At 38.8% G+C, this 12,299-nt stretch overlaps 2 protein-coding genes across 2 annotated transcripts in view; one reads left to right on the top strand and one right to left on the bottom strand.

Annotated features, from left to right (window-relative positions):
- The window catches only part of ABCA13 (ATP binding cassette subfamily A member 13), a gene marked incomplete at both ends in the record, with an annotated part of 453,164 nt that overhangs the window by 420,902 nt on the left and 19,963 nt on the right, over nt 1–12,299 (top strand). The gene's annotated exons all lie outside the window — the stretch shown is intronic.
- On the bottom strand, nt 10,491–11,702 carry LOC308434573 (eukaryotic translation initiation factor 5-like; the record flags this gene model as incomplete). Its single annotated transcript, XM_080934890.1, has 1 exon — nt 10,491–11,702. One exon carries the CDS (start codon nt 11,700–11,702, stop codon nt 10,947–10,949), a length of 756 nt encoding a protein of 251 aa, XP_080791016.1. The 3' UTR covers nt 10,491–10,946.

Here is a 12,299-nt window from a genome sequence, read left to right on the forward strand (position 1 = left end):
GAGTCCCATGGCTCGCTGTCAAAGGGAAAGCTTACATGATGTAGTTCCATCAATTGTATTGCTTGTACTTTTCTTCTTCCTTCTTTCTTCCCCAGGCCAATCTCTCCTCTCTCCTGGTGTCCAGTCTTTATGGTTTATCTGGTTGATGTTCATTAGCACTAGTTATAGTCCAAATTTCTACACTACACATGCTGCTACAGTATTTGGAACAAACTCATCATGTTTGCCATGTGCCAGCTTAAGGTCTCTCCATGGAGAGAAGACTTTATTCCTCACTCTGATCCTATGGGATAAATGTTTATTATAACCTCCACTTTGTAGGTTCAGAAAAAAGATGAGTCATAGAAGGACTGAGTAACTTTCTTAGGTCACATGATAACAACTCTGAGAGCTAGAAAGTGAACTTCTGCACTTTGGCTCCATTTGACTTGAGATGCACAGCCTAGTTTGATCCTTACTGGGGTGTATCTCATGCCTGGGGGGAGAACAAAGATCCAGTTCCAGAGCAGAGTCACATTCCCTACTGCTGGAGCATACCCCAGAGTCATATTGATTCAGACTGACACCTGCTTTTGTTGCTGAGTCTTTATTTACATGGTTACAGGCATCTCCTTCTTGTCAATCTGCATGCTGATAGGATGCCTGCATCTTTTATATTTTTATCAAGACTGCATTTCTCCACTCATTTCCTGTCTGTAGAAGATAGGTCACTTATAAGCTCATCCTTTGAAATGATTCCAGAAAAAGTTGTAGACATTCCTCATCCTTTTCTTTCTTTTCCATCTTTGAAATGTATTTTTTTCTTTATATTCTGTGTCTTTTTTCACAATTTAAAAACATGTCCCTGTAATTTTCAATTATGTATTTTTTAGTCTGTCTGTTTGTTACTTTGTACATATGAGTGCAAGTATTTGCAAAGGCTTCAGATTTCCCTAGAACTGGAGTAACATAGAGGTGATGTGCTGGCTGCTGGGAATTTGGGTTTGCTCAAAGAGTAATACTCACTTAACCTCCGAACCTCTCAAGCCTGCTGATAATGATACCACCTCTTTCCCCCTTTGAGGCCTCCCTCAGACAGTTTTCTACTTTCCACTATATATTTGAATATTTATTTTTCTGTTATGTTGTGAGCTGTCTTTTTTCTTTTAAGTAAAAGAGCATCAGACAATCTGATATAGGCAGATTCATTGTCTTGGCTAAGTTACTTTTGTACATGATGAACATCCAGTGGTAGGATGCTAGCACTGGTTCACTGACGCCTGCTTCACTTACTTGGGTCTCCAAATGGCTGCCATTGCTCAGCTTACCACATCTACATGGAGGCAGCAGATAAGAGAGAAAGAGAGAAGCCCTAGGAAAGTATGAAAACAGTGTGCCTACTGATATTTTCCTGATTGTATCTTATCTAGCAACTTGGGTTCAGGTTCTACTAGTTTCTTCAATATCATGAAGTTTGAAGAAATACAGACTAGAAGCTTCCTACATTGCTATCTAAGACAAAGTTGGATTCTCACGACTAAGAGGAATGTGAAAAAGAAAATATAAAAGGAACCAAGTCAAAATGATGTTAGATGGGCTCCCAGAAATATGGACCATTTTCCCAGTTTTTTTTTTTTTTTTTTTTTTTTTTTTTTTTTGTTGAGGGTGAGTTAGGTTGAACTGTCTCATGATCAGTGCCATGATTCTAGATGGCCATGTATAGTCAAACTCACCACAATGAAGCATATAGTGTCACACAGGTGATATATTAATTTGCACCTTTTCAAACACTCAGAGCTTGTGAGCTTGAAGAGAAGCACCATTCTTCTAGCTTTGAAAAGAAACTCCACCAACACCCTTGCAGAAGAATGTATTTCTTTCATATTATAGACATGACTTTATGAGTGAGATCATTAGAGTCCCTGTCTCTGTCTCCATTTCTCTATTGTACATGCATGCTTGCATACTTGTGAATAAGTGTGTGAATAGGTGTGTGAATAAGTGTGTGTGTGTGTGTGTGTGTGTGTGTGTGTGTGTGCATATGCTGACTTCTTTGGGTATTGATATTATGTCTCAGGCAGTTAGGGATTCATTCTGTAATCTTTGGAGTGTTATACCTTGAGCTGTCCTGACAGCCCTGGTAGCTGCCGTCACTGAACACATTCATAATGCATCTTTAGGGAGCCAGCAACAGCTGCAGGCTGCAGCTGCTCCTTTTTCTGGCCTTGGAAGTAACTGAAGGAGACTTAAGACTGAGAGTCATAAACAGTCCCCTCAGGAATGAAAAAAAAATAGCATGATTCTGATGGTGAACTTTACAACCTGAAGTACACTAAACCAACTCCTGACCTGGGAAGCAGGGGAGAAGGAAAATTAAGGTTGTTTAGTTATAAGTTATAACAAAGATTTTTAAAAGTTTTTTAAAAATCTGTATATAATGTGAGAATTTTTATTGTCTTGAGCTGCCAAACTGGGAACTGTTACCACTGTAAGTAAGCTTGTTATCCATGTAACATAGAATACAGTCTTCTGTAAGGATGTTGGTGAATTTGCTTTTCAAAACTAGGAAGAATGAAATTGCTATTTGAACGTACAAGCTCTAACTGTCTGAGAAGCTGCAAATTAATATATCACCTTATGTGACACCATATGCTCCATTGTGGTGACTTTGATTTAATGTTTTCATAAAACCTTACTATGAACATAAAAGCTCACATTAAGACTCCATCACCAGATAATGAACTGCCTGGCTAAATGTGAGAGAGATCATTGGATTCACTTATGTCAGTTTCACAGATGGGGACCGGAGTTGTTACCTGAGCACACACAATGGCTTGTGCTGTGATAGATAACCCTCTTTACTAGAAACCATGCTTTTAAGAAGAGACAGGTGGTCGTGCATCCTCAGTATGTCTTCAGAGCAGCTGACTCATGCTGTATCGTGTTTGTTTCAACCACATCATGTTGAATGAACAAAATTAAGTTGTTCTAACCTAATCACCCGGGAAGAGCTTCATGCTTTGCTCATACTGGGTATTCTGGTGGGACACCACTACTCCTTGAAATTGAGATTATGAGAAATGTCATTACGAGCTGTCGCGTTACCAAAGGGAACACACTGCTTTTGTTTTGCAATGGTTTTCATTACAAACAGAGCAGACTGATTTTTCAGCCACAATGAGGATGGAAAATGACAAGACTGGGACCTGTGGCAGCTTAGATGTATGGACATTTTGTCTGGGGACTCAGATTCACTGTGGTTCCTGTGAATTAACAGACATTTGTTAGCCCTCTTTTTCAGAAACAGTGACATTATTCCTGCTTTAAAGAGACACAGAACTGAGTATGTGCTATCTTGAGATGAGGCTCTAAGAGATTGGTGATCATCATGCTGGGAAATGCATCTTGCTTTCAATCAGGAAATACCATGGACATTTGTGTAGGGCTGGAGATTGAGTGGCAACTGAGGCATGAGGTCTTTCAAATATGGAGTGAAGAGGACAATGAAAATCAGAAAGCTTCTGTGCATGTGAACTAGGAGTGAAGGAAAGCCAGAGTGCACATTAATTCCATTATGAAAAGGTTACTATGAGCAGCTTTATGGGCAAGGAGGCATCCAGACCAAATGTGCATCAGAGAGAGGTGTAAGAAAATACAGCACGAGTCATGTCCTTAATGGTGTAGAAGTTGATTGGTGTGGCACTGACTCCAGGATAATGTTTAGATCAGTTCTCCAAATGGGAAACTATAGTTCTAGGGTTAAACTGAGAAAACAAGTGGAAGCAATGAAAGGAGGGTTGGCCATGTTAAAAAAAAAAAAAAAAAAGGCTGTCACAGCTATTTCTGTTCTCTAGCTGGATGCCAAATACAATAAACTAAAGTTGACAAAGCGTAGACAGTGCTGAGAAGGGGGCATTGAAGACAAGACAACATTGCAGCAGATTGGCCATGCCTAAGGAAAGGCGAGGCCCAGAAACTTGAGCGATGGGAGATACTGATGTCATTAGAGAAATGACTACATGAGAAGAGAGGGATTCTCGTACTGAATGCTCATTGAGAGGCCTTGGTAAGTTACTGGAATGATTCATAATGAGGAAGGGCTGTTGAGATTCGTTCATGGATTCTTTCTCTTACAGCAGGAAGGGAAACAACAAAGGCTGGGCAGCTCTGTGCCTCTTCTTAGCTCATCAGAGGATTTACACACTGTGAAGTCAAGTGAACTCAGCACCATACTCTGCAGAGCCATAGGTTAGCTGCTAAATATTTCAGAAGCATTAGCCCAGATAATTATGGTATGGACAGTTATTGTTATAATAGAGAAAATATGACCAAAAGAGCAAAGCAGATGGCTCAAAACATAGTTGCTGTTAAGAGAAGCAATTTTGAATCTCAGGCTCTTGATTGTGAATTTCTTTTTGTTTCACTTTCATATTCGTAAGTGACTGTACTTACACTGAAATATAATAAATATGTATATATGCATGTATGTATTATGAACATAAGTGTGTATGTATAAAGTATATGTAAAACAGCTTTGCTTTAACCAAGACCATGGGCACAAATGTAATGACAGTCGTGAGATGCTCCTGCTCTGTATCATTTTCTGAGAAACAGCTTATTTGCTTTTGAACATAAGAGTAACTCTTTTGGGGCAATAGGATGATGTAGTGGAATAAAATTCACAGTAAGATCCTTTATTATTCATTTATTTTATATTCTAGGAATATAAATTTGAAACTGCTAGCATTCCTGAGAAGTGATTATTTTTCTCCAATGCAGACAGTGATAAACATTTTATATTATTTTGAAAATAAATGGGGAAAACACACTGGTCTTGTGCCAATCTGAGGGAGCATGGCTTCTTTTATCGACTGTAAAGTTTATTCCTAAGAAAAACTTAGGTCTTCTTTTTTTTTCAGTGCTTTGCTCTCGTTCTCTGCAGAGAAGTTTCTGGAGCACACTCCATCCATTCATAGAGCAGGAAAGCCTGGAAAGGAGCAGAGCCATCACCAGAGAAATGCTACATTTCTCAGGTTGCACTGTAGCTTCCTGTGGCCAAAGAGGTCTAAGTGGAGAAGTGTACCTTCACTGAGGACCAAACATTTTTCTGAAGCAGCCAGACTGCAGACATTAAGCCTCCATATGTCCCTGTTATTTTCGGTTATTTAAAGGACCTAGACAGACAACATATTAAAACCTGTTCATTTGTTTCCCTGTTGTTTTCTGTCTCTGTCCACCATACTGGGGGTGGGGAGCAACACTTATACTTTTCTTTACCTCTTCTTAATTTCTGAATAGTTTGATAGGTCACATAGATTGCAAGTTTTTACTGAAGACGTGAATGAATGAGTGAGTGAATGAATGAATGGTTTCCAGAATATAGGAAGCCTTTGCTTAACAGGGAATTCTCTCAGAGTTGCAATGATTGTAGTTTAAAACAAGGCATTGACTGGAGTTAGCCCTGCAAGCAATGGGCTATGTCTGGTGTAATGCACACTGGGTATTAATAACAATAATCAGTCTCCTTGGTAAATATTTTTACTCTGATCCCATTTATCTCTAGACAAGATGCTGCCTGCTTTCTCTCAAAGCAGTGTGTTATCCACTTTTCCTTGCTGCTTTTAGAAGCAGGCCTGTGTCTGTCTGTACTCCGTGTCTCCATTAACAGGCACTATCAGGTGTGTGATTCAGTCCTAATTGCTAACATGGCCTTGGCAATATTCCACTGTCACTCCCTCAGCAGGAAAGCCAGATTCAGTGCCGATGGACCTCTGGCCTACCGTGAATTAATGAGCAAATGCAGACAGCAAAACTGCAATGCAACTCGACTCTGCACTGTAGGATTGTGGTTCCTGAAAATAAAGTCAAAGCACAACACAATGCACCTCAGCCCCCAAAAATGCATTTCTATTAGGTTAGAGTTATATTACAGGTTTAATGTAAATCTGAATTGGGACTGGGAAGATGCATTTACTTTGGGTCCAATCTATCACCCCCACAACTTATTTGTATAAAACTGTATGAATCCTTAACCTTTCCTTTTTTCATAATTGAAAAAAACATATCACCAAATTTTACTTTGAGTTTTATTTTAATAAAGACAATGAGGGCAGTTTGACCTTGTTATAGAAATCCTGCAGATTTCCTGAGGAAGGCTGGTCAGTCAGAGTACAGTTGGGATGTGGCTCCACTCACCTGCATCTATGGCCCTCTGCAATTAAGGAAGCTTGAGGCACAAGAATGGGTAGAAAATGGTATAGGTAGAGCAGGCCTTTGGTCATAACATACCTACCTGTTGCTGTCCATTAGGCAAAACAAAGTCATAAGGTTAGGCCTTTGGCAAGCAGGAGTCCTGCCCATATGCAGCCACTAAACCCAAGAACTATTGCTGATGCCAAGTATTGCGTACTGGCAGGAACCTGATTTGGATGTCTCCTCAGAGGCTCTGTCAGAGCCAAATTGATACAGAGGAGGATGCTTGCAGCTAACCATTGGACTGAGCACAGAGACCCTAATGAAGGAGCTAGAGAAAGGACTAAAGGAGCTGAAAGGGTCTGCAATCTCATGGGAAAAACAACATTATCAACTAACCCAACCCTTCAGAGCTTCCAGGGACTAAAGCACCAACCAATGAGTACACATGGAGAGACCCACGGTGCTCCAGTTGCATGTTTAGCAAAGGGTAGCACTGACTGGCATCAAAGGGAGAATAAGCCCTTGGTCTATTAAAAGCATGGTTTCCCAGAGTAGGGGAATGCCAAGGTGCTGAGGTGAAGAGGGTGATTGGGAGTTAAAGGACCTTCATGGAAGAAAGGAGAGCAAGAGAGCAGTACTAATCTATGTATAGAAGCATTGAGAAGGAAGTTATTTAATGTTTCATTAGGAGTAAAAGGTACTCTGTTTTCTACCTTAGGACTATGACCTCCCAGTTATAGGTTTTTGACCATGTCTATAATGTTTATACCACATTTCCTCTCCTGGTCACGATACTTCTGCACCAGTGGGCTTATGCTGCTGTTTAAGATAGGGCTGCCTGAATGCATAGTCTACAGTAGGCTGAGACTACCAGTGAGATTTCTCTCCCAGAAGTCTGAATAGTGCCTTGGGAACTTTCAATGCCAGATAAAGGCAAGTGTTTCACAACACAGTTCTAACTAGATTCTGGGCCCTGTTTTCAGAAATAGAATCTTATAATTTTGGTGGACAGCTAAGAGTGAGGTAATAACTACTCTTTTTATAGGAGCCTCTGGAACCTCTCTGTATAACAGCTCATGGAACTCTACTTGGCACTGGAGTATTTATTTAAAAGCCCATGGCTCCTGAAAATGATAGTGCTAGTCTATGCAGGGTGATACTTTTCAAGTTCATATGTTTAACATTTCAATTATTGTTATATTATAAAGTATTAGGCTTCTATTATCAATCTTACCTAAACACTGTTACACCAGGTGTTCCTTCCTCTATTTTCAAACCCACCACATTTTTCAACCTTGTTCTCACCATTATTCCCACCTCAACTCCTCTATGATTCTTTTTTTTTTTTTTTTTTTTTTGCTTCCTGGATTCTATGGACACATATTTCAATTTCTATAAAGAGATCTATACATGGAATGCTAGGATCTTTATATTAGAGAGAAAAGGCAGGCATTAGTTTTCTTTGTTACCTCACCAAATATAAATTCTACTTCCATCTATTTACCTGCATATTTTATAATCTAATTTTTTTTTACTGCTGAATGAAATGAAATTGTGTTTATGTATCATATTTTATTGTCAGTTTATAAGCTGATAGACATATATGTTGATTAAATTTCTAGCTATTATTAGTAGAACAGTTATAAACATGGGTATATAGGCATCATTGTTTTGGGATACAGATAATCCTTTGACTATATACTATTTTAGGTTTTCTGTTGTTGTGATAAAACACCATGACCAAAAGCAACTTGAGGATGAAGGATTTCTTTTCCTTGTCCTTCCACATCATTCTTGAACAGTCAGGTCAGGAACTCAAGGCAGAAACCAGGATAGCAACTGAAGGAGAGTCCATACAAGAACAATGCTTACCAACTTGTTCCCCATGGCTTCTTCAGCCTACTTTCTTATACTGTCTAGGACCGCTTGTTTAGGAATAGCACTATCCAGAATGGGCAGGATGCTCCTATGTCAATCATAAGTAAAAAAAAGACCCCACAGGCTTGATCACAGAAAACTCTAATGGGAACATTTTCTCAATTGAGATTCCATCCTTCAGACAACTCTGGCCTGTGCCAAGTTGACATCTTGAGATCAGACTAGCCAGCTAGTGGTGTAGATGGGTCATATGGAAAGTCTATTCTTGCCTTTTTGAGAAAGCTCTATACTGATTTCCACAGGGACTGTACCAACATAAATACTCACAATAGTGAATAAGGATTTTCCTTCTCCCATTCACCATCATCTATTTTTTGCTTGTCTTTTTTTTAAATTCGCCATTCAGAATCTTAATGAAGTTTTACTTTTCTTTTTCCATAGATATCTAAGAATTTTTGAGCATTTAAAATTGTTTAATAGTCATTAATGTTTTTTGAGAACATTATATTCAGTTTTTTGACTCAACATTTGATTTTTTTTGCTTGATGCTTAGATTTTTAAGTTCTTTCTATATTCTAGATTCTAGTCCTCTGTCAGATGAATAGCTGGCTAACATCATTATCTGTCTTTAACAGCCACTATCTACAGTTTTTTTGGCTTAACAAAACCTTAATTTCATGAAGTCCATTTGTCAGATGTCAATTTTCCTATAAGAGCAGAGTTTAATTTAGAAAGTGCCTGTTTCTTTAAGAGTACTCCTGCTGTGTCCTCCAGTGGTTTCAGCTTCAGGTTTATGTTGACTCTCTCTTTATTTGAAATTTTGAAAAAAAATGTTGTTTTAATTAGATGTTTTCTTTTTTCTAAGTTTTTACTTATTGTTTTTATAATGTTGAGTCTCTCATCTATTCAGAGTTTATTTTATTTTATTATTTCACAGCAAGAGATAGTCTGCATGGCTGCTTTCTTTACTTTCTTCCTTTCTCCCTTTCTTCCTTCCTTCTTTCCTTCCTCCCTCTCTCCCTCCCTCTATCTTTCTGTCCCTCCCTCCCTCCCTCCATCCATCCCTCCCTCCCTCCTTCCATCCCTCCCTCCCTCATTCCCTCCCTTCGTTTCTTTCTTTCTTCTATCTTCCTTCTGCCTTTTACCTTCCTCCCTGCCTTTCTGCCCTCCCTCTCTTCCTCCTTTCCTCTCTCCCTCCTTCCTTCTCGCCCTCCCTCCCTCCCTTTCCCCCTCCCTCCCTTCCTTCCTTCTTTCCTTCCTTCCTTCTGCTACCCTGCCCTCCTTCTTTCCTTCTTTCCTACCTGCCTTCCTTCCCACATTCTTGACTGCCTACCTATCTTTCTTCAATATGTTGACATCTTGTAATCCTCTCACCATTTGTTGAATTTGCTGTCTTCTCTCTAGTATGTTTTTTTTTTTGATTTTTTACATGTTTATTAAAGTCTTATATTCTGCGAAATGGATGACACAAAAAATATCCAAATAATGTATGAGCTAGCATACCACACACAAGTCAATCACATGGGTTAACTCCCAGAATGCATTTTTGTGGAAAGAAATATGTGCTATGTTTTTAATATTGAAGACAAGTGTTCAAATATAGTCAGAACCCCAGATAGAGCTCACACCAGCAAGTGGTTAAGAAACTGACTTTTGTGTCTGAAGTCCAAGCTCTGAATGAGCAGGCCAGGCCTTAGCTGCACCCACCCAGTGGCCATCACCAGACTTCTCAGGTATCCAGCTATATTCAATGTGAAGTAAAAATATCCCAAGTCTTAACCAAAATACAGGCTCTGACTCAGAAGTATGAGTTTAACTTTCTCTTTAAATAAGACAATTGGGGAAGGGGATCAAGCTTGAAAAACAGTAACACTTATTTTGGCAAGATAGCAACCAAAATCTAAAGTACAAGCTATTATATTCAAATTAAAAGGCATTAAAGAATAAACCATAATATCAGGGAGGGGGAAACACATCAAACACAAGATACAGTATGTTTAAACATCTTGAAATTATAATTTAAGGGTAAGAGTTGAAAAATTATACTGTTTTAGCTAGAGATTAAGTGCACCTTTTTTCCTGTTTCTCCCAAATAGAATCAGAGTTTACAATTTAATCACACCTCAAAGCTTTTTCTCAATACAAAGCAACCACTAAATACACACAAAATACTATTTGTTAATTTCCCTGGCTTATCCAACGTGCAATGCACATGACTCAAAAAGACTACAATTTGGGGAAAGTGTACACAAACTGAAAAACCACAACTCCAGGTTTCAAATATTTCTCTTAAACCACAGGACACATGGGTCATTTTTACTTCTCATGAGGATGTCACAGTCATTTAATCATCAAATTTCCTTAGAATGACAAGAATTGTCAGTTGCCAATCTGAATGTACTGGGACTGGAGATACAACTTTCAAAGTACTGCATTTTTTAATGGCTGAGTAAGGTCATTACAATTGTTTGCATTCTTCAAGTTTTCAGTACCTACCAAACTCAAGAAGCCTAAGTTAAATGGTGTAACATCCTAGAAGTAGCCAATTACTTCAGTATAAGCCATTCATAGCCCAAAGTCTGAAGAATGACCAAAATCAAATCTTTATTTTTTCATTTGTAACTGTATAAATGTGATCCAAATGTGTCCACCACTAGTTTTTCCAAAAGAAACATGCTATAAATAAGCAAACTACAACTGCTCACTGATATGTATGGACTCCCTAGATGTCTCATTGGGCTTAATTATTGACCACTCACAGTAATAGCTTTTTAGTATCAAGTGTAGCATGATGTTAGGGCACTTTAGCTCTTGCACATACATGTTGCACTTCTGGCTGATAATGGAGAAAAGTTTGCAGCATTACACTGTTAAGCTAAGTTGCATCCATCCTTTTAAATGGCGTCAATATCAATGTCATCATCCTTGTTGTCAGACTTCACAGTTTCAACTTTTGGTACACTGGCAGTCTTTGAATATACCACCTCAATATTTTCATCTTCATCATCTTCTTCACCACCAGAAGACTCCTCCTCTGCTTCCTTCAGCCATTTAATAAATGGCTCTGCTTTGACATGAATCTCTTTGGCAAGTTCTTTTGAGACATATTTCTTAGAGGCCTTTTCTGACCAGCTGATAATGACCTCTTTTTCTAAAAGGTCTGCATCATATGTCTCCTTCAAGATATGTGGAATCTTAGAGATCAGCTGAGCTTGATGCATTGCTACCACACATTCCAAACCATGAAGAAGGTACCGCTGGGCCTTTTTGTTGTTATGACAAAATCTTAGAAAATGGCCCCTGTATTTCTTGATTTTCTCTCTTATCTTCTCATCAAAGAGAACTTCTGTCAAAACAAGAGGACCCATGGCTTTTACATCCAGTCTTTCTGCCTCAGCCACAATTTCTTTATCAGATGAATCAATAATGCCCTCTTCTTTCTTTTTCTTAACAAAATCAAACAGGATGTTAACATGTTCTTCTATAGTTCTTTGCAAATCATCACTAAGTGTGAGACCTTTTGCATGGTCACTAATTTCATCCATTCTGCGCCTTTGAGCTTTTTTAAAACTCCCCTTTGCCCCCAAATCTTGTGGTTGCAGTTGTGGGCTTATATCTGGGTATTCTATTCTAGTCTGTTGCTTATACATTTGTGACAGCCCTGTGCTGTGTTTTGATTACTATGACACTTTAATAGAGCTGGAAACCAGGTATGGTGAAGCCTCACAGAATGTTTGCTCATGATTGCTTTGTATCTTGTTAATTTTTATCTCACTGTGTTGCAGTAACCTCTTCAACCCAAATAAGTCCATGCAAAGAAAACACAGCTCAATAAACACAAGTACATGCTGCACGGCTAGATTGGGCAGATTTGCCACTTCACTACTCTATTCTTCAGCTATGAGATCCCTTATAACTTGTGGTTTCTCCAGTTCACATGTTCCAGCTCCATCTTCTCCCACCTCCTTCTCCTCCTCTCCAACTGTGGATTGAGAATATAATATATAAGCCTGTGTGAAAAGCTATCGAGCCTTAGAGTCATGTTTGTGTCGGGCAGTGGGGTAAAAACACATGCTGGGGCAGAAGCACCAAGGTGGGCGGAGTGACCCACATGGGACATTGGAGCATGTAGTTCGGGATTGCACTTTATTTTTCTATAAAGTATAGAGTTATAGTTTTGGTTGGTATCATATTAAATCTTTAGGTTGTTTTTGGAAGGGAGAGCATTTTTACATTAATTTCTATTC

The sequence above is a fragment of the Micromys minutus genome, assembly GCF_963924665.1.
Source record: "Micromys minutus genome assembly, chromosome: 1".
Taxonomy (NCBI): domain Eukaryota; kingdom Metazoa; phylum Chordata; class Mammalia; order Rodentia; family Muridae; genus Micromys; species Micromys minutus.